This window comes from Monodelphis domestica, chromosome 8, assembly GCF_027887165.1.
Source record: "Monodelphis domestica isolate mMonDom1 chromosome 8, mMonDom1.pri, whole genome shotgun sequence".
Classification (NCBI taxonomy): Eukaryota; Metazoa; Chordata; class Mammalia; order Didelphimorphia; family Didelphidae; genus Monodelphis; species Monodelphis domestica.
In genome coordinates, this window is record NC_077234.1 from 57,281,228 (window position 1) to 57,304,060 (window position 22,833).

General features: G+C 35.5%; 1 protein-coding gene across 15 annotated transcripts in view; it reads left to right on the top strand.

The window, feature by feature from the left end:
• Positions 1-22,833, top strand: part of TFDP2 (transcription factor Dp-2) — a 182,297-nt gene that overhangs the window by 102,620 nt on the left and 56,844 nt on the right. For 12 of the 15 annotated variants that reach the window (XM_056807240.1, XM_007502108.3, XM_056807242.1 and 9 more), the window contains one exon: positions 19,230-19,333. In XM_056807240.1, coding sequence (XP_056663218.1) covers positions 19,230-19,333 — 104 coding nt within the window. Of the gene's footprint in view, positions 1-502; positions 732-19,229; positions 19,334-22,833 lie in introns of all 15 variants that reach the window. The other 3 variants (XM_056807250.1, XM_056807252.1, XM_056807251.1) reach the window with 1 other exon arrangement.

The window sequence follows — 22,833 nt, forward strand, 5'->3', positions numbered from 1 at the left end:
AAATTGGATTTCAGTATTTGCAGAGAAAAGATAAATATGATCCCAGTGGTGACAACTATAACAGGGTGTGATATGTTCTAAAAGAGATAAGAGATTCTTAAATGAGAAATTCTGAGAATATATAAGAACCCCAAAGAGAAAACTGAGTGGAAGGAATCTAATGAAACCAATATGGTTGCCCAGAAAATACTTTGATGAGCTTAGATACAAAAGTAACATTTACTGAATTACTTTTTATGAAAGGAAGACATAACATGGGAATATATTTAAAAGTGGTCCAGACCTGTGAGAACATCTGGAAGACTAAATCCCAGCACTGGTTGAGGTTTGCAGAAATAAATTCCAAGGACAATTAAAGGGCTTTAATAACTGTGCTTGAAAGGAAGCAAAACAAATAAGGATGGGATAGGCCTGTGGTTTGGGGCAGATGATATAATGTTAACAGATGACAGAGAAAGCAGAACTGCTTAACTTCTATTTTGCTTCTGTCTTCTATATTAAGGATAATGATCTACAAACTGGAAAGATAGAACAGACATGATTAAGAAGAAGTTGAAGCTCAAGATAGGTGAGGATATAGTAAGCAAGCACCTAGCTGCTTTAAATGATTCTCCAAGCTCAGGCGAATTACATCCCAAGAAACTGAAAGAACTTGCAGATGTGATTGTGGAACCATTGTCAGAAATCTTTGAGGAATCATGGACATTGGAGGAAGTGCCAAAAGACTGGAGGTGGGTGAATGTTGTCTAGATATTCAAAAACTTTAGGAAAGGATGGATTTCAGAAACTAAACTGCTAAACTTGACATTGATCCCTGGCAAAGTTCCAGAATGGATTATTAAACAGATGGTTTGTGATCACTTAGAAAAGGAAAATAATGATTCTTAGGAATGAGTATTGTTTTGGGCCAGAATATCATGTTTTCAAACTAGAGGGAGACCTCAGAAAGAACATAGTCCAAACTTCTTATTTTATAAATGAAGAAACTGAGGTCTGGAAAGGTGAAGGGATTTGACTAAGATTATAGATAATAAGTAACGCAAACCATGTAACTTCATTTTATTTTTTTTTATAGAATTAATTGTTTAGTAAATTGGGAGTCCTGTAGGAATGATATATCTTGAGTTTACTACATTTGACCAATTTTGTCAAGATGTCCTTTTTGCACAAGCTTACGAAGTATGAGCTGAATGATAGTTACAGATAAGTTGGCTTAGATGGCTGAAGAATTGTTCATGATAAACATTTGTTAATGGGTTTGAGTCATTTTGGAATGATACTGTGAAACTTCACGTGACCTTCTCCTGTCCAACATGGATTCATAGATTGTTAGAGCTCACAGGACCTTGGATATCATCTAGTACAGCCCCATTATTTTATAGATGAGGAAATGAAGTCCTAGAAATGTTCAGTGAAGAGTCCAAAGTCAAATAGGAAATTACTAGAATAGTTGAGTTGGTAACTCAAGTCTCCTCACTCTTAGTCCCATGCATTTTCCACTACACAATGTTACTACCTCCCTGACATTTTGTGTATCAGTGACTTGCATAAAGATACAGAAAGCATGTCACTCAGCTTTGCCATATACAAAATTGAGACGAATCACTAATCCTCGTAGGAAAACTTCCACTATTAGTACTGAACAGTAAGTGATTTTCAATTTAGAATATCAGAAATTTTCTGAATCCCTTACTGGTCAGGCAACTATTATGTGTTGGAGATAGGACTTGCGCCCAGTTTTTCCTGACTTGAGTCTGGCTCCCTTGCCTCACCATCTTTGGCTGCGTGAATAGAACTGTATCATGTACTGAAGTGATTGCATATGGATGTTGTGTTTAGTCATGAACACCACACTGTGAGAGGAATATTGAGACAAGCTTTTGCTCCATAGACTGGCTAGGACCACAGGATGATGGTAGGTAGAGGGCTCTTTATGCCACCAATGGGAATTCCATTTTCCCATAATCAAGGGGAATGTGATCAGGTTGATGAAAGGTCTGAAAATCACTGCAATTTGAACCTAGGTTTCTAACTCTGAATCAAGCACAACCACCATCCTTCCCCAGCACCATTGAACAAAAAAAGTGATTTTGGACCTTTGAGGAAGAAAATGAAAAATATTAGGATACCAAGTAGCCTTTTTTCTTAACATCTTGCTATGATTTTGATCACAAGATTACAGTTAGGTGGTTTTTAGGAGATTGAGCTTTGGCTCTGTAGTAAGGAAGGTCCTGCATTTGAATTCGGCCTCACACACGTATTAGCTGTGGGTCCCAGCTGATTGTTTAATTTCTGTTTCCCTTAGTTTCCTCATTAACTGGGATAATAATAGCGCCTACTTCCCAGAGTTGTCATGCAGATCAAATGAGATAATATTTGTAAAATACTTTGTAAACTTAAAAAGTGTTATATAAATGCTGATTATTAGTTGAACAAATTCATTAAAATTCATTTAATTAAAAGTCATTTAATTGAAACAATGATTTACATTTGTTATTGGTTATTGAGGAGTGTGACAAGGAAATCACTTTAAAAGACTGATATATATTAATTTAAGGTTGCCAAGGAATTCAGCTATGTAATTCCTAAATGAAAACTCAAGTCAGCCGTCAGCCTTTTATAGAGTTTAATTACAAACAGGAGGAAGAAAGGAATTAGAGAGAGAGAGAGAGAGAGAGAAAGGGGAGAGAAGGGAATAGGGCTTAAATACCCCCTCTGTGTAGGCTGGGCCAAAAGGCCCAAGCCCTTAGATAGCTGGGGCAAAGAAAAGAGATCAGTCCCTATTACTCACGTGACCAAAATGGAGAAACAGTCTCAAAGGCCCCCACCTTCAGCTTCCTTCAGAGCAAGCTTCTCAGAGCACACTCCAACCACTCAGACAAACTTCTCAACCGCCACCCTGAGTCTTCAGACCCCTCTATCTTTAAGGAAACCATCCAAGTTCCCTCCCCTCAGTTCTCACATCTACCAATCACTGTCCATCAATTTCCCTGTGCCAATGGAGGCTCTAGCTTAACCCAGGACCGCCCAGAGGTCTCTGGCTTTGCACATGTCTGTTGAAGGTCATATTTTCAAATGATTAAATCTTTGATCCTTTGCTACAGCCCTTCCTAAATCCTGTTAACCTGAGTAGGGTAGAGATTGGAATAATTAAATTTTGATCTATGCTGCAGCCCTTCCTCAATCCTGTTAGGACTGAGTAGGGTGGAGATTGATTTCAAGTATCTCCATTGTATCAATTCTAAAATCAATCATGACTCAAAGAAATTCCTGTTCTAAGCTTAAGCATAGGTCAAAGTCCTTTCCATTGTTCAGCAAAAGGATTCTGTCCTAAAGTAATCTTAAGAAGGGAGGAGGAGGAACCTCCCATGCCAATGGGGTTCACATTCCAATAGACTATCAGTAAGAAATTTTCCAAGTATGAAATTTCCCAATGGTGAAATTTCCAACATTTATAAGTCTAAGGAATTTTAAGGTTTACAATCCCCCCTGATGATCATTGGGAGACTAGTCTCCCCATTGATCATTTAACATAATCATTTTGTAGTTCTAAATTCACTTCTAACTAAAGATATACACAATATTCAATTTCCTAAGAGAAATTAGAATAGTGAGAGAGGAAATAGAAAAGAAAAGAAAGCAAAACCAATGTTTTGCTAGGCGCATTGACAGAAAGCCAAATTAGGGGAAGTCCCTTTAGGCATAAATGTGTACAGTTACAATAAATGTTCAATCAAAAGTTCAGTCCAATTAATCACATCCAAAGTTCATTCTTGATCTTCTTGATGAAGTGTAGGTTTTCGGCATCTTTCTGCAACAGTTCATTCTCTGGATATAAAAATTTCAAGCTTCTTTCTTGAAGATCTTTTCTCAAACAGAATCAAAATCTTTGAATTTTTTTTTCATAAAAGTAAAATCTTAAACAAAATTCTTGGATTTTTATAAAAATACAATCTCAAACAAAAAAAATTCAAAAATTCTTAGATTTTAAATTAAAATACAATCCCCCCTGAAGTAAGTATTTAAAAAAAAATCAAGTTTAGCTCAGAATGCAATGTTCAGTTATGGGGGTGTATGTGTCAATTATCAAAAGAATAGAAAAATAATCAAAAACATAAGAAAAATTCAAAATAGACCTTGTATAGGTCCAGTTTAAAGTAATTTCTATCCCACAAGTATGTAGGACAGAATGCAGTAATATTTCACTTAGCCATTTGTAGCCAAGACTACAGGAAGTTGCCATAATGTAAGAAGAAAAGAATTAGAATTCTATTTTGATGGGGAAATGTCATTCCCTTGTCTGATTTTTTCCTCAGGGATATAGGGAGCCAGCATGATAGTCAAGCTTTGTACTTGTTTGAGTACTTCGAAAAGAGTGTAGATACAAGGAAGTCCTACGACTTAAACATAAGTTAAGCGTCGCAACCTTGAGTCTCACTTTAATATTTCTTGTGTGCTCTATTGGCACTGGTTTACAGTAGACAAACCTTTTCCAAAATGTTTTCTGTCAAATCCCTGTGTTTCACTTGATGTTAATAGATCTGTGAGAAAATTTCAGTATTGCAATATTTTCCTCTCAAAAACATCAAATACATTATGTATTTATATTTTTCTGTTTCAGTGGAATCATTACCTTATCAATAAGGCAATTTCCTTGGTGGTTACAGATCACAAGTTGTGCATGCTATTTCATACTATGATTGTTTTCCCACAGGCCTCCTATAGATTGAATTATTTATGTGTTAAGAATATTGATTACATGTAGTAATTTTTCAGTTTGACATGAATAGTATCCTCCTATTTTGGTCCCAAATGGCCTTGACTTTTTTAGCTTAGCAATATGCTGTCCCCCACCCCATATTCCTACAAGTCAGCCATTTTATAGTCTTTCAGTATATTTCTGGACCCAAAATATACCATAACCAAATTAATTTCCATTCTTTAAGTAAATCACAGTTGTTTGAACAAATCTCCTACTTCTCAGTTGATCAAGTTGGTATTATTCAGACATAGTTTGAATTATTTTTATGATAAATTATAAAATTTAAGTAGTCCATATGACAGAACACAAAAATATTTTGTATTGAGTGCTCATAAAATTGTAATATAGTTGATAAGAGTTTTTGCTAGTTTTTGAGGCTAGTGAATAAAGGAGTTGCTAACTCTTTGGTGTTAAAGCCTTCCCCCTGATCCCCAAGTGTACAGGCTGCTTTAGATTAAGTTCAGGGAACTTCCTAAAAGCAAAAGCCCATGGTTCCAGAAAAACGCAAAGGTAAAAACGCATTGTCAAGATCATGTTCTGAAGGGGTTATGAGCCAGGGCCAGCTTCTTAGGAAGAATACCTAGCTGGGGGTTCATTTCTATTAATCTGACCAAAATTTTAAGTGATTGGATTTTAAAAGCCTTTTTGGAGGCCTCCTTCAAGTACAATAGGAAGGAAAGGAGCCAAAACAGTAGAATCCTGGTTATATTGGTCATGTTGACTCTTCTACTCTGTCCTTTTGTTTCTCGATGTATTTATACTTATAGAAATTCCAGTGGAACCTTTTAGCTGGTTTTGCAGCCTCTGAGTTGTTGTTACTAATAAAAACCAAATGCCTAAGATGCTGATCTTTATTTGAGGTTCAGCAGATATGGTTGGCAATCTTTTTAAAATATGGATTATGATATGAGGTTCCCCCTTTTTCCATTTTGTATAGAATCTTACACTCAGAGACTACTACTAGTGCTTTGTAGAGACTAAAGCCTTAGTCATCTTGTACTGTAGTGTTATCTTGATATTTACCCTTGAGGTGTTTACTCTTACTTCTAAAGTAGCAAGGAGGGCATTATCTCATAAATTGAATAACAGAACCAAATAATAAAAAAACAACACCCCAAGGTGTGATTAATACTAAGATTATAGCTTCCAGATAACATTTTGATGCTCTCATATCCTCTTCAGCAGCACTAGCTTTTCCTTTCTTTTTTCATTTTTCCCAAATCTGGACAGAGATATGGGTATATTTCTCTCTAAATTGGTATCTAGCTAAAAGAATATTCCTAAAACATTACCGTATCATGTTACTTTCTTGTGTAAAATTCTCCAGTGACTCTCCCCATATAAAGCCCTTGGGCTAGCATCACCTACCTTTCTATACTACTATTATTTTACTCACATTCACCTACTCTACCTTCCAGACAAATTGGCCTACCAGTTTTATTTGTTTTTGTATAAAGAGATTTAATTTCATCTGTTTTGACTCTGTGATTTTCCTGGCCCACTGTCCTTTATTCTAGAACATAGGAGTATTTCATGTCTATTTTCCATCCTTCCTTTGTTTCACTATTTTGGGTTTCTGACAATTTAGTTCAGAGCCCAAACTTGTGTACTACATCTCCAAGTTAGTTTGGGAAATTCTGGACTCTGTTGTCCCATTTCCAAGTCTACGATTCTTGGTTACAAGTTTTGTTTTCTTCACTAAGTAGGTAGGTAATTGTGCTTACCACACATACATTCAGTACTGAGAGCTTCACTTCTCTGAATTGGTCCCATGTCATCTTAGCTTTACCTTGTCATTCACAGATATATTCTTTTTTCAGAGAAACCCCTTAGTCTTGATTCCATCTCACAACTCCATCCATGACTTTGCAGACTGTCTCTTTACTTAGAATGTACCTTCTCTGTATCTTCAAGGCCCAGCTTGGATGCTGTCATCTACACCAGGTATTTCCTGATTTCCCCAGTTGTTAGTTTTCTCTTCTTTCTCATTATTCTCTTATTTTTTTTAATATGTTGTGTCCCTTACACTTCTCAGAAGAATATAAGTTTCTTTCTCTTTTTTTAAACCTTTACCTTCCATCTTGGAACCAATACTCTGTATTAGTTCCAAGGTAGTAGAGTGGTAAGGGCTAGGCAATGGGGGTTAAGTGACTTGTCCAGGGTCACCCAGCTAGGAAGTGTCTGAGGCCAAATTTGAACCCAGGAACTCTTCATTTCTAACCCTGGCTCTCAACCCACTCAGCCATCTAGCTGCTTCGAGTTTCTTGAGCTAAGGGTTTGTTGGTGGTGATGTGCAGGTTTTTTGGTTTGTTTGTTTGTTTTTGTAATTATATCCTCACACCTAGCACAATCTTTTACATATAGTGGCTGCTTAATACAGATTTGTTCAGTTGAACTGGGATAAATCTGGAGGGCTATTTTTTTGTGCCTTCAAGCTCTAGCCTCAGCGTTTTTTCATAATATATGCTTAACAAATTTACTACGAAGGATAGTTAATGTATTAGCTTACAGAATCAAAATACAAAAAGTTCTTTATAGACTAATAAAGACTTTATAGACTATAGAATAAGTTTACAAGCAAACCTAATTTTTAAAAATGTAAATTTAATTTAATTGCTAATTCAGAAAACAATCTGATTAAGGACTAGATGGCAGAATAAAATATGTTATCTAGCTGTAATATTTAAATCAATATCAATAACTCCAAGTATTTTATAAAGTTTATTAATAATCACTAGAAGTAGAAGGAATAAAAAGGAATTAGAAGTATAAAATCCTAGTTATCTAACAAAAATAAGACCACATGAATAAGTTCTCCTGCCTGACTCAAAGTCAGCATCTACAGCCATGATCAGGGGAAGAGAGCAAGAGGACAGAGCTACTACACAAAACTTATATCCTCCCTATGTTAGCATGTAATGTGAGAAGGAACATGGTAAGCTGGGATTTAGAGTCCTGGAGAGAAAAATCTAATTATACATAACTTATAATGATTTCTTGTAAAAAATAAGTTAGCATCCTAATTCTTCATTTGTTGCAATTTCAGTATGATCAACAATGTGATATGTTTTGCCAAGAAGCCAATACTTTTTTGGAGATTATTAACATTGTAGTAACAGACCCTGAACTACCTTGGTTCTGTTTTTTTCCTCTTTTATCCTTTATCTCTGGAATATCTCCTTAATTCATTTCAGCAAAAATTCATTACCATGTGCAGACATGGTGGTAGGTGCTGGAGATGTAAAACCAAAATCAAACCCTGCCCTCAAAGATCTCACATTTTCACTAACTGTTGCAGGGATCCCCCTTGGCTCATGCTCCCATCCCAGATCAAAGTTTCTAGTCTATGTAGCCAGAACAGAACAAACAAAAAGGCAGTGGACCTAGGACCATGTTACAAGGAGCTGGATTGCCTCAGAGGGTGAGGATGAGGAGCCCCAGTGTCCTTACTGTTAGAGCATGGTTCTTTTGCCAGACTCACTAATGAAGGAATTACCTTACTTCCTCAAAACAAACATAGCCAAAACATGACTGGTACTTACAGTCTTTTTGAAAATGCCTACTGTTCAGGCTATATACCCAATGGGGGAAAAAAACCCTCTTCCCAACCATGTGGTAGGAAAACTAGAACCAGTTATTTGTCATATGTTATTTGTGTTGTGTAATATATGATGTAGTACAAGCCAGTATCTAAATTTCTTATCTACTTAATCCTACCTAACTAATCCCTGTTTTCAAAATTCTTCTAACTAAATTTCTATGCTAAAACGAATTCCCCTTAATGACTATTCTATTGACTCTCATGTGATTTTGTGTCACATGTCTCTGTCATTCAAAATGCAGTCTTTTCTCTGCTTACTACACCAACATGTGGTAGGACAACTAGAACCAGTTATAGAATGTCCACACATGCTTCATGATTCTCCCAGAAGCTACTTTCTAGCATCTTCTATGTTGATGATTCCATTTTAATAGATCAACATGTGTTGTACCTCCATTTTACTTTTACATATATGGGATATCTTTCTGAAATAGCAATGGGAAGGCTTGCATTTGGAAATATAGGCAATGTGAAGGCAAAAAAATCAATAAAAATTTAAAATATGTGTTTTTATATATCACATAGGATATGTATTTTGTATATGTATACACACACACACACATATACACAAACATGTTGTTGCCCTCAGCTAAATTCTTAGTTTCTAAAGGGCATGTATATTTTGACAATTTTCTTTGTTATTCTAGTGCTTGAAACATACTAAGCATGTAATATATGATTGATGATTGGAGGTAATGGCTTTAAGAAATTTAGTGGAGTTAGAATGCATTCCTTCCTTATCTCTGCCTCATGTTCCTCTCTTAGTTTAGGATATAAACTAAGGTATATTTAGCATAAATCTTGATTTCTCCCTTAACATATAGTGCTTTTCCTCCTATAATTCTTTATATTTTACTACTTTGGTGGTTATATACGAAATTACATTACATTTATGCCATGTATATTTGCTATTTCCCCATTAAAAAGTAAGCTCATTGTGAGAAATAGTAATTTCATTCTACAGAAGAAAAACATTTGCTTGATCACATGGTTCAATGGGGATATTATTGGGGATGTAGACTCTTAAATGATCACTTTATTGCAAATATTAATAATAAGGAAATAGGTTTTGATCAATGACACGTGTAAAACCCAGTGGAATTGCTCGTTGGCTACAGGAGGAGGAAGGGAGGAAGGGAGAGAGAACATGAATTCTAAATTAATTAAATACATTTTTAAAAATTCTTTCATTCTTTATATTTGTAACCTTAGTGCCTAGGACAGTGCCTGGAATTAGAAGTTGAATATAGCATGGGGATTGGATGAAGATTAAGGGTGTCTGAGTTTTTAAGCTTGGATGATCAGAAAATATGGTCTCTTCAGCAGGAAGAGAAAGGACAGGTGTTGAGAGGAAAATGAATTCTAATCGTACATGTTGAGTTTGAGTTGCCAATTGGATGCTAGGTAAAGATGCCCTGTAGTCCATTAGTGGTATAGGATTGGAGTTTAGGAGAGAGATTAGGGATGGATATGTGGATTTGTTAGTCATTTGAAATCAAATACCCTGTAGAGAGAGAAGTAAAGTGATCATAGGGCATTGCCTTGAGAGACACTCACCTATAGAGAGACGTGTCTGGGTGCTATGTGTTGAATTAGCAATAGAGACAGAAAAGGAATGGTAAGAAAGGTAGGACAAAAATCAAGAGAGTTTTATAAAGAGACCAATGGGAAGGGTATTTTTGTACATATAATTGTTACTGTCTGGAATGCCCTTTTTTTCCTTTTTATCTATTTAAAATTCTGTGACCTTGAGTAAGTCACTCAGATGAAAACCTCAGTTTTTTGTCACAAAAATAAAAAGGTTTTAGTAGCTCTGAAATTTTGTGATAAGATTCCCTGTAAATTCTTCTCTGATTTCTCCAGCTTTTAAATATGTATTTATCTATAAGCACACAATACTTCATTTTATATTGTGTTATTCTCAAATTATTTTCTTATGTATAAATCTTTTCTTGTACACAGTTATAACCCAACATTTAAAAAAGAATGTAAAATTCTATTAAGAATTAATTCCTATTTTCAGCAGGCTATGATATACTCTGAAGAAGGAAATTTTTTTAACCTTTACCTTTGTCTTGGATCCAATACTGTGTCCAGGGTCACCCAGGTAGGAAGTGTCTGGGGCCAGATTTGAACCCAAGACCTCCCATCTCTGGGCTTGGCTCTCAACCCACTGAGCCACCCAGCTTCCACTTAAAGTAGGAAATTCTGATGAAATAATCATAAATGATTATTATAAAGAAGAAAAAGAAAAGACATAAAAAAGACCAGTGTGGCAGTACAAGGATCTTTAAGAGATCATTTAGATTTGAAAAAGATAAACAAAAATAGATACAAGAGTGACACAAGAGGGCAGCTGGGTAGCTCAGTAGATTGAGAGCCAGGCCTAGAGATGGGAAGTCCTAGGTTCAAATCCAGCCTCAGTTGTGTGACCCTGGGCAAGTCACTTAACCTCCGGATTGCCTAGCCCTTACCACTCTTCCGCCTTGGAAGGTAAGGGTTAAAAAAAAATTTTTTTTTAAGTGACACAACCCTATAATGATCCTTTTCTTTCTTGATGGAATTCAGATAGAAACAGACAAGTCATTATTCTGCTGTATTTCCTTTATATTTAATGTCTGGAGGACTTGTTGCTCAGGTGGATAAAATGACTACTTATTTATAAGCAAATAAGTGTATTAATATGTCAGTTTATCTTCTACAGACTCATTAAAAGCATCTTTGGGACAGCTCCAGTAGTCAGGATGACAGAGATGTTATGTCCCATTCACAAATGGCTTTAATTTCTGCTTTAAGTCTAGCATTTTAAGGGCTTTTCATTTCATATAGTCTAGAAATTGTAAATATTAAAATTGGTGTGATAACTATTAAAATCATTTGCATTAATTTCTGATGAATTAGTATTATGTTCCATCAGTTTGGGGCTGTTGTTCTCTCTTTTGGTGTGCCAATTCTACTTTAGATTTTATTTTCTTTTAATTTTAAAACCCTTACTCTTCTGCTGTGTGCTGGTTCTAAGGTAGAAAAGTGGTAAGGGCTAGGCAATGGGGGTTAAGTGACTTGCCCAGGGTCACACAACTGGAAAGTATCTGAGGCCAGTTGCCCCCTAGATATTATTCTTAAATATTTTATTTATCTTATTCTTAAAGATGTTTGGGGAAGGGACTTGTATATTTGTAGTGTAGGGAATTTCCCATTTATTAGTTTATAAAAGATAGCAAGTTTCTATTTTTATTGTTTAGTCATTTTTTCAGTCATATCTGATTCTTCATGACCCTTATTGACATTTTCTTGGCAAAGATACTGGGGTAGTTTGCCATTTCCTTCTCATTTTACAGATGAAGAAACGGGGGCAAACAAGACTAGATTTGAACTCAAGCTCTCTTGACTCCAGGACTGGCACTCTATCCATTATGCCTTTTGGCTGGTGTATCATTTTAGCCACCTTAATTGTGTGTTTTTTAGATATGTGGTAGATGATAAATTTTTGTAGTCTGCAGTAATATATTGCACAGTTTCCACAATATTTTTTTTGCATAATCTTCATTGATTTATAAGTCTAGGCTCCTAAGGATAAACGTTCTATAAATCCTATTGGTAAGTGACTTGATCTCAATCACTAATATAAATCCTTAAGTTTTCATAATCAAATCTGTTTATCACAACATTTATTTGAATCCTATTTATCACCATATTTGTTCATATATAGGGTATATATGAGATATCATTGAACTCTTAGATCTTAGTAAGTTTTATTGGTTCCTTCTAGAGATAAATCAGTTTTATTAACATTAAATGAAAACAGTGGCATATACTTACTGTCAGCCTTTACTATTGTTTTCTGAAGAGAAGTTTGATTGTTCCAAATTTTGTAAATTTTTAACTTGTTAATTAAGTGTTTTGTTTTGTTTCTCTCCTTTTCCTTTTTGAAGGAAAAGTTGCAGCCTTGGGGTGATGAACCTTGGGTTCTCAGGAGTGTATGGGTTTGGTTTAGATCTCCTCTGCGTTTTACTATGTCAGAAGTATGCATTAATATGGCAATTGCTTAGGTGATAATTGTTTTAGGTGTTAATTGCTTTAATTGTGGTTCTTGTAAAGTTTTGACTTCTGGATACCAATCAGTATATGTATATGTATACATACTGTATATATCAGTATACATATATCTTCAAGTAGAGTATAACAGCCCAGGGGACTTTGCCCTAGATCAGACCATTTTAAGAGCACTGAAAGCTTGCAGGTCCCTAGCCTGTTCCTGAGGTCCTGGAATAGCACAATACTTATTACCCACCAAAAGTAGCAATAGCTAGCTTAATACTTCCTCCAGAAGTGCTGCAGATGCCAGCCATAACTATTAAACCTCTGGAAGAATGAGCAAACAAAAAAATGATAGTGAGCTTAATTAAAAATTAAAAAATAAAAACTCCTTACCTTCCATCTTAGAATCAATACCATGTATTGGTTAGGCAGTGGAGATTAAGTGGTCTTGTCTGGGGTCACACAGCTAGGAAGTGTCTGAGGCAATATTTGATCTTAAGAGCTCTCATTTCTAGGCCTGGCTTTCAATCTACTGAGCTCCCTAAATGCCCCCTATAATGAACTTTTCTTATGGCAGGGACACAGGATACAAAAAAGATAAAGAGTGCATTGCTGGTGGAGTTGTTAATTGCTCCAACCATTCTAGAATACAGTTTGGAATTATGTCCAAAGAGCTTTAAAAGAATGCATGCGTACCTTCTGATCCAGCAATACCACTACTAGGTTTGTATCCCAAAGAGATAATGATGAAAAATGTTTGTACAAAAATATTTATAGCCGCACTCTGTGGTGACAAAAAATTGGAAAATGAGGGGGCGTGCCCCTTGATTGAGGAATGACTGAACAAACTATGGTATCTGATGGTGATAGAATACTATTGTGCTATAAGGAGTTATAGATAAGCTGCTTGATTTCCATACAAGCTGGAAAGACCTCCAGGAATTGATGCAGAGTGAAAGGAGCAGAACCAGGAGAACATTGTACACAGAGACTGATACACTGTGGGACAATCAAATGTAATGGACTTTGCTACTGATAGCAACTCAGTGATCCAGGACAATACCAAGGGACTTATGAGAAGGAATGCTATCTTTAAAGAAAATAGTCCAGACCTCTTAGAACTAGAGGACAAAGTAGAAAGAGGAAAAAAATCTACTCATTACCTTCCTGAAAGAAAAGACAAAATTAAAACTCCCAGGAACATTATAGCCAAAACCTAGGCTTCCAGGTTAATGAAAACATACTGAAGCAGCCAGAAAGGAAGAGTTCAAACATTGAGGAGCCATAGGCATGATCACACTTGATTTATTAGCCACCACTTTAAAGAAACAGAGAACTTAGAATATGCTATTCTAGAAGGCAAAGGACTATGGCTTAGAACCAAGAATAATTTTCCCAGCAAAACTGAGTATAATGCTATGGAGAAAAAAAATGTATAATTAATGAAATAGAAGACTTCCAAGCATTTCTGATTTAAAGACTAGATCTGATGAGAAACTTTCAAGTACTAATATGAGTAAAGAGAAATATGAAAAGGTAAATGTGTATGAACAATGATAGAGGACTATTCAAGATAAACCACTTATTTCGAGTCAAGAACACATGTGATAACCAGTGGAATCATGTGTCGGCTATGGGAGAGGGAAAGGCGGGGGGTGGGGGGTGGGGGTGGAGAGGGGAGGAAAAGAAAACGATCTTTGTTTCCAGTGAATAATGTATGAAAACGACCAAATAAAATAATGTTAAAAAAAAAAAGATAAACCACTTATATTCAAATATAGGAATTTATATTTTCGCCTCCGAACTCTATCACCAAGGTTTATAGGGGGAGCCTAGGATCCAAACCCTGGGTTACAGAGAAATGTTATAGTTGTGATTGGTTTCTATGATCTTTGAGGAATCTTAGAGAACAAGATTTTAACTTGGTAAATATTGTCCAGATATCCAAAAAGTCTCAATCTATCATCATGACATAGATTCAATCCTTTGTTTTGTAAAACCCTGTCCTGGCTGATTCTACCATTCTGGTAAGACTCTAACTATGGCCCTGGTAACAATTTGCTTTCCAAGAATAAAGCCTATCTAAATATAGAAAAGCCCATCACCATTAGGCTAATGAATTAGTGATGATTTATTTGATCTTGGTAATTTGTGAGGAAAGAAAAATAAATGTGAATACAGGCTTTTGAGACCCTTTTCATTCTTTGTGACTATAGCAGACTAGCAGAGAAGGAGCAAAATGTGCTGAAATTATTAAGACCATCTATAAATATTAATTTATTGGTCCTTTGAACATAAGATCCTTGCTTAGTGACTAACCCATGGACTTTTCAGTAGATAACCTGAATCATATCAGTTGAGACATTCTTATCCACAAAAACTTGTCTAAGAAACCTCCATTTTGGTGCTTTTGTATGGCCGGAATCAAATGAGATTACATGTAGAAAACTGCAAACTTTAAAGCACTACACAAAATGAATGAAACCAGAACACAAAAGGAAGTTGACATTAAATGAAAGTATGGCTCATTGGTTCTTCTTGAAGAAACAAATGAAGACACTAGTTTTGTAGTGATTCCAAAAGTAGCAAGAAGAAACATAATTTAAGGGGCTCTTTGGTTTTTTCCTATTTCATTCTTCATATACATTTGAAAAAGACTATCGTGGAAATAAATGTACCTTATGTACCAACCAGTATTGATGATAGAGGCAAAGGAGACAGGGACATTCTTCAGACCATTCATTCTAGGACCCTCCAAATTAAATCAAGATATTCTTTGATATTTGATGACTTCACTGCGAAGGTAGACATGGAGAAAATAGAGCAATATTTTGAAAAATATAGTTCAGAAACTCATTTCTAATGTGATAATCACTCCTGAACAATTTCATTATGTATAGTGAGATTATTTTTTTAGGAAAAAAATAAAAATGCAAAACCAGAGAATAAAATGAGGAAAAGATTTTACATTCTATTTTTTAAAAATCCTAGATCTAGTTGAATGTTATTGAATTTTAAAAATTGGAAATGGATGTTAGAGACAGATTTTGACAAAAATTATAACATCATCATACAAAAGTTTAACTAATATATATCAGTTGCCATAATGAAAAGACCAAAAGAACTCAGAAATGGCTGTCAAACATTCAAATTCCTTTCCAAAAGGATAGAGGTGACAGTCAAGGTTAATTCTGGCTTAGAAAATAATTATAAAATCTTTTGGTGAAAAAGAATAGTTGAAAAAATATATTTCCTTCCCTTCTTTGCAGAGATGAAGAGCAAGATGTTGAATATTACATGTACTGCTAGAAAATTGGTTCACTGAAGTGTTAGCATAAAGTTAGCAGAAACCCAACTACCTACCTTTTTCTCTCCTCTTCTTTTTTTTAATTCTTTGTTACAAAAGACATGACTCTCTAATAGGGGAGGAGAAACACACACATTTTAAAAATAATAGTGACAAAAGATTAAAAGTTTTTAATCTTATGGAGAAAAAGAATGGAAAACTATGAGCAGTACTTCAAGAAATGTTGAGAAGTAATAGAAGGGGAAACTTAAAAAAAAACAACTTGATGAGTAATCCAATAAGCAAAATTATTCTATAGGTATTTATCGATGAAACTAGGAGGAAAATAATGACAGAAAATGGAAAAGATCATTAAAAGATACACTTTTCATCTTCTGTAATAATGGAGTCATCTTCCTAGATTCAGATGTACTGAACAGCACTGGCAAATGCTTAGTATTGTCATTGGCACTAGATGTCACTGAATGGCAATGTAAAAGCAACTAGATGAAATGTAGCATACCCAGAGGAAACCTGTGCTCTGAAATAACATTATTTGGGAGGGTATGGAGGTGGCATCATTTCTCAAAGTGTATGGTAAAGAAAGATTTTTGGGAAACCATACTAAATGCATGGGAATATCAATAACTACAAATTAATGTTTGTTTTCCTGTCTGTACAGAATTTTAATAATAATCTATACATGTATCAAGCACATCCTTAATGGGTTGATTAGAAGGGAACACACATAGGCTTTTACAAGTGATGTTCCAAAGGAGATCACATTTTTACCATTCTATATATAACTAATAAAACGATATGTAAGAGTTCAAGATCCTTCCTGTCTAATGGTGATGGGCTTTTCTATATTTAGATAGGCTTTATTCTTGGAAAGCAAATTGTTACCAGGGCCATAGTTAGAGTACCAGCACGGTAGAATCATCCAGGACAGAGTTTTATTGACTTAAACAAAGTATTTTGATTTGATAAAGCAAAATGCTTTAAAGGCTCTTCCAACCAGTTGTCTCATACATATTTCAAAATAAAGCAAGATTCTTTAAATGTTGTGACAAAAATACTTTGTTTAGCTCTACAATGATTATTTAAAAAAAACCCAAACCTTATCTTCCATCTTGGAACCAAGGCAGAAGAGTTTCAGGGGTCAGCCAATGGGGTTTAAGTGATTTACACAGGGTCACATAGCTTAGAAGTGTGATGTGGTAATGAAAAAGATAATATGATCTTAGGCTATATTCATAGCATATTAGTATACAGAACAAGAAAAATTCTAATCTTACTGTGCTCAGAGAAATTGCCTATAAATACCATTGTAAAAAACTACTACTTTCATTAAGTAACTGTAACGTGTTAAATAAGGTCAGGACTTGTAAACTCATTTGTTATACAGTATTTCTTATTTGTATTATTCAACTTTATAAAAAGAAAGGTTTTTTTAGTCTTTTCTAGTCCCAAAAGAAATAGTCACTAAATAAGGTGAAAGTGTGTTTATGTATATGCATATACATAATAGTTTCCAAGTCTTTATATATAGTATTGTATTTATTTGATCCTTATAACAACTTCCAGGCCAGGGTGGTGCAGTGGATAGAGTGCTGGACCTGAAGATAGAAGGATTCCTCTTTCTTAGTTCAAATCCAGCCTTAACCCTTCCTAGCTGTGTGACCCTAGGCAACTCACTTAATCCTGTTTACCTCAAGTAATTCATCTGTAAAATGAGCTGAGAAGGGGATGGCCAACCCCTTTAGTATCTTTGCCAAGAAGACCCCAGATGAGGTTAGGAAGAGCTGGACGTGACTGTAACGAAGGAACAAGGCACTGTGAATATTAGTATCTCCATTTTAGAGTTGAGGTAACGGAGGCTCAGAATAGGTTCTGTCATTTGTCTGTGGTCAATCAGCAAGCATTTGTTAAGCACCTAAGTGTGAAGGGACTGCTAGGCACTCAGATACAAAGACTGACGACAAGAAGAACCAGTCTTACTGCTAGTCTTAGCCAAAAGGAAATTCTAAACCCTGATCTCTCTTGAATCCAAGTTCATTGGTCTTTCCACTCTATCACTTTGTAATCATATTAATGGAAAAGGAATTCTATTTTGAATGGCCTTTGAGTAAAGACCTTGCCGGTGTGAGTAGTTTGAAACAAACACCTGAGTTCGGGGAGGCATTTTGTAAAATGAAGGAACAGAAAGAAATAAACTGTAGATTCATAATTTTGTCTTAATAATCTGTCCTATAATTTTTCTAGAAATTGGTATTAAGCTCATTGGGTTCTGCTTTCTTCAATTCATAAACTGCATCTCTTTTCAAATTTGAACATTTATTTATCTCTAGTCTCCTACTATCTTTCCTGTTCTTAGTCTATGCTGACTGAATTGTGGCACTATTTATAGAAATGAGGAAATATAAGGGACTCTGGTTTAGGACCATTAGAATGAATTCAGTTGAGTCATACTAATTTTGAGGTGATTGATGGAGACTAGAACATGAAAATACCTAGTAGATAATTAGAAATATAAGATTTGAGACTTTAGTGAAGCAGCTAGGTGGTGCTGGATAGACCCCTGGATCTGAAATCAAAAAGAGTTGGATTAAAATCCATTTCAATGCATTTTTTTTAAATTTTGTGGACTGCACAAATCACTTAACCTCTTCCTTCCTCAGTTTGCTCATTTGTAAAATGATGACAATAATTGTATTTACCTCAGGGCTATAAAATAAGGTATTCTGCAAACTTTAAAGAGCAATATCAGTGCTACATGTTACTATAACAATAGATGATTGGTCTGGAGTTGTAGCATTTTGATACTGTCAGCATAAAAATAATAGGTAGATCTTCTATAAAGGAATGAATTTTCTAAGAAACATTGTGAAGAAGAGTCTTAATTAAATCATGAAGTGCTAGTAAAGGAGACAAAAGAAGGGGTCAAGATATAAGATAGCCAAAATATTCCTTTGTCAGAGAAGTAAGGAGACTTTAAAATGATGGAGAGTGGTTAATTTATTGCAATGGCAGCATATCAGAATAGTCCACACAAAAAAGTCCACAAAAAAAGAAAAAAAATGTATTAAAAATGTTCAACATTATTTTTTTTTATGGGATTGTACTCCTAAGGATTTAGCAAGCTGAGATTCAAAAAGGACTTGATTTATTTTATTTTTCATGATTAGGTTTGGAAAAGCTAACTTTCATTTGGTGGACTGACATACTTTTGCTACTGGTGGACAGACTGATTTTTCCTCATACTCACTATTCCTGTTTAGAGACTACTTGAATTACTCTTTTTGGAGTTGGGATTCTCTTTTTGTTAGTTGTTGGATTTTCCTGTTGTTTCCTTATAGAATATATACTTAAAAAAATAAAATAAACTTCAGTTAGCTTGTTTTGACAGTTTTATGTAACTGTACTTCAAAAAATTACAGATACTTCTAGTTTGGCACAGAAAAAGGGTTGGAAACAATTGATGTTTATATTCAGAATCATATGAAATTTCAGAAAATAATGAATTTTTGCTATTTTTTTAGGTAACATTTCACTTGTTGCATATCCAGTTTCCAACACGAGTTCAGCAACAAAAATTTTACCAAAAACCTTAGGACCAATAAATGTGAATGTTGGACCCCAAATGGTAAGCAAATCATGACTCCTTAGAACTTAATATGATGCTTGATTAAATTTTTAAAAGAACATTGTTAAAAATTTAATTTTTATTTCTATATGATGTATATGAGATTTTTTTTTTGTTCTGTTATTTTTCTTTCCTGTTTGTGGAATTTTTCTTTCCAGTCTGAGCTTATCAGCAGTTGTAGATTATGTAAGTGTAATGGTGAGGTCAGAGTTGCTTATGAAGTACTTTTCTTCCTTTTCCAGTTGTTCATTTAAGTTGGTGACTTTTATTCAGTTTTTTTCTTTATGATCCCTTTTGTCCTTTTCTGATAACCATACAAACAATATTTAATGCTACAAATTATATATAAAGTTGAATTTATGGGATATAGCCAGAAAATGAATCTATATTTGGACTTACTACTACTTTAAACGTTTTTGTATGAAAAGATGTTTAGAAAATCTAGATTAGATAATTCATCATTTAACAGTATTTAAAAAAAATAAAAGTAAATTTACTTCTCCAAAGACATTAAACACACATTAAAAATTAGCACTGCTTTAACAGAAAGTTAAAAGGATGATTTGGGGCTTGTAAAATTTTGGTAATGCCACATAAACTTTACAAATTATCTAGTCCAATCCCCTTATTGTACAGATGAGGAAATAGAGGTATAGATGTATATGACTGATCTGTAATATGAATTTATGGTGTGTGTTTGTGTGTGTACACATAGGTACACATGCACATACGTGCCTAAATAGCCCTCCTACAACCTTCATGGCCACTCTTGACCCTGTAAGGAATTTAATTAAGAGTTTGGCTAAAATATATGAGAATTTTCAGAGAATACTGTGGTCGTGGATTTAAAAAATTAATATAGCCCAAGTCAAAATGACTTTTAGCAACTTTTATTTACAAAGAGGGAAAGAGTGAAAGTAGAGAAATGTAAAGAGAGGGTAGAGTAAGAAGTCTAGCTTATCACCCTGAATGTTGCTATGGTTTCTGGCTTAACCCATGCAGGGCTCCTTAACTCCTCAGCCTAAGGGCTTGGTGTTGAATTAAGCAAGGGTTTCACCTACACAGGGAGGCCTCTCTGGTACTAAATCTCTCCAGAAGCCAGGAAAGGAGGGTCAGCTTTTTTCCCCTCACCCAATCCGAAGTCCAAAGGGAGAAGATCCAAGAGCAGTCTTACCAGAAGCAGTTCAAGTCACCAGCCCTAGGTCCTTCATGCTGAAGATTCAGGCTAAAGACCTTTTGGACAGGAAGTTCATCATCTTTTATAGTCCTTTTATTATGTCCCTTCCTGTCTCTTTCTCCACTTTATGGGGAACCAATTACAATCTTTAAATTTTCTTAGCACTGCCCCAGGGGCAGTTAGTCACTTCTGAAGGTATTACTCACTTTAATAAGTGGTTTGTGAACCACTTTGCTTTTGGTTGATTAAATTTAAAAGTAGGTAAGGGGAGAGTCAATCTCATCTTCACAACCCCTTTCTGCTGCCACTGAGAACTGACCTCCCCATTTTTTTTTCTTTCTCGAGCAGATTCTCCCTCTGAAAATGGATGCCCCCATTTCCTCCCCTTCCCTAGTGCTTTGACTCTCCCCTTGCTTTATTCCCTGGCAGGGGTGAATTTTAAGTAGCAGATAAGAGTTGGGGATGAGATGTGGGAGGAAGGCAGCCCAGAGAGAACATCTTGCTCCTGCCATGCTCCTAGTCTTCTCTGCTTAGTCCCCCTTGCCCACTTGTCAGCGCCATCATTGTTCAATTCAGGTTAGGGCAAGGTTGAAGGAAAACTGTTGGAACATGAAGGGCAAGGAGAGAGCTGAAGGAGAAAGAACATGAGGCTAAATGGAGGGAAATGTATTACTGGCATCCAGCATTCTAACAATGAGGGCAGTTTCCTTTGAAACATCATGTATACTTTAAAACTTAAATTAATTGAGTCTGACTTAAAGTATTCTTGATAAAATCTCCTTAGATCTTTAGGATCATCATTTTCTTGTGAGATATTTCTTAACCATCCTTTTAATAAAAGATTCAATAATTTTGCTAGGAATTGAAGTAAAACTGACTGGCCTATAATTTTCAGTCATACACTTCCTTTGATATTATTTACCTACTTCTCACATTCTCTTATGATCTTTCAGAAATAATTGGCTATGTCTCAGTAGTAATTTCTCACTGTCTTAGTTATGCTGTTCTCATTTAATTTTAGTAGTCAGATTTTGTTTCATATTTTTCACATAGGGGAAGCTGGGTGGCTCAGTGGATGGAGGGTCAGACACAGAGATGGGAGGTCCTGGATTCAAATATGGCCTCAGATATTTCCTAGTTTTGTGTCTGAGCAAATCACTTAACTCTCATTGCTTAGCCGTTACCCCTCCTCTGCCTTAGAAACAATACATAGTATTGATTCCAAGATGGAAGGTATGGTTTAAAAAACAAACAACAACAACAACAAAAACCTATTTTCCACGTGTCTGTCATCTCTATTGGCTAATTGTCCTTAAATGTTTTCTACTTTGATGGTGATGGAATGATTTTATGGGGCAGTGGGTGGGACCCATCTAGTCATGAAGATGGCGCTGTGGCCCACTCCAGCCCTAGAGGACACTGGGCCAGGGACCTCCCCTCTTCCAGTCCTCTTCTTTGGGAAACAGAGATATCACTAGAGAGCCCAGGTCCCCAGGAGCACCTCTGTGACTGTGCACAAAACCCTGTCAGTGTGAGAGCAGTGTGCAGACGCCCGTCGTCAGGCTCATCTGCTGTAAAGGTAGAGTGAGAGAAGCCACAAACAGTCTGACACCCCAAGGCCTGGGCCTCAGGGATTTGTTGAGATTCCTGGATTGGGTCGGGGAGGGATGGAAGAGATAAAAGGTGGAGAGAGAGCAGCCCACGTGCTGCCACCTCCCTCCTCTCCACTCTTTGGTGATCACAAGTCTTCGTGAAAATCCAAAACCATGTACAGAAGAGAAACTAGTAACACTCAGAGGAAGGGAAAAGTAAGTCACATGTAAGGGAAGCCCACATTCCACTGACACTGTAACACTTGGCGGTGCTCAACACATTATGTGGTGGAGAGCCAAATCAAATCATTGTGTGATGGAGAGCCAATTTCTATAGGTCATTTACCTTGCTCCACTCATTTAGCAAAATTTCTTTTAGAGTCTATGTTAAATATGGTTTAATGGTTTAAATATGGTTAAGTATGGTTTTGAGCAGATTAATTCATGTTTGAGCAATATTTAAAAACTCATGCCAGAAGCATTTGTGTTTTGTTCTTAATATTTTACATACTGTACTCTTCAGCTTTGCATTTTAAAGTGTACAACAAATAAAACTTATTGTTCTCTTCCTACTTTATTAGTTGGAAGAAAGGGAATATTTGGAAACAATGGAAGTCATATGAAAATGGTTATAGGTTAGGCAGAATGTGGGCCTATAAAAAAACACTCTGAGTCTGACCTTTGGGAAACCATTTTTAATCATTTTGCTAGTGCTGGCCGTATTGACTAGG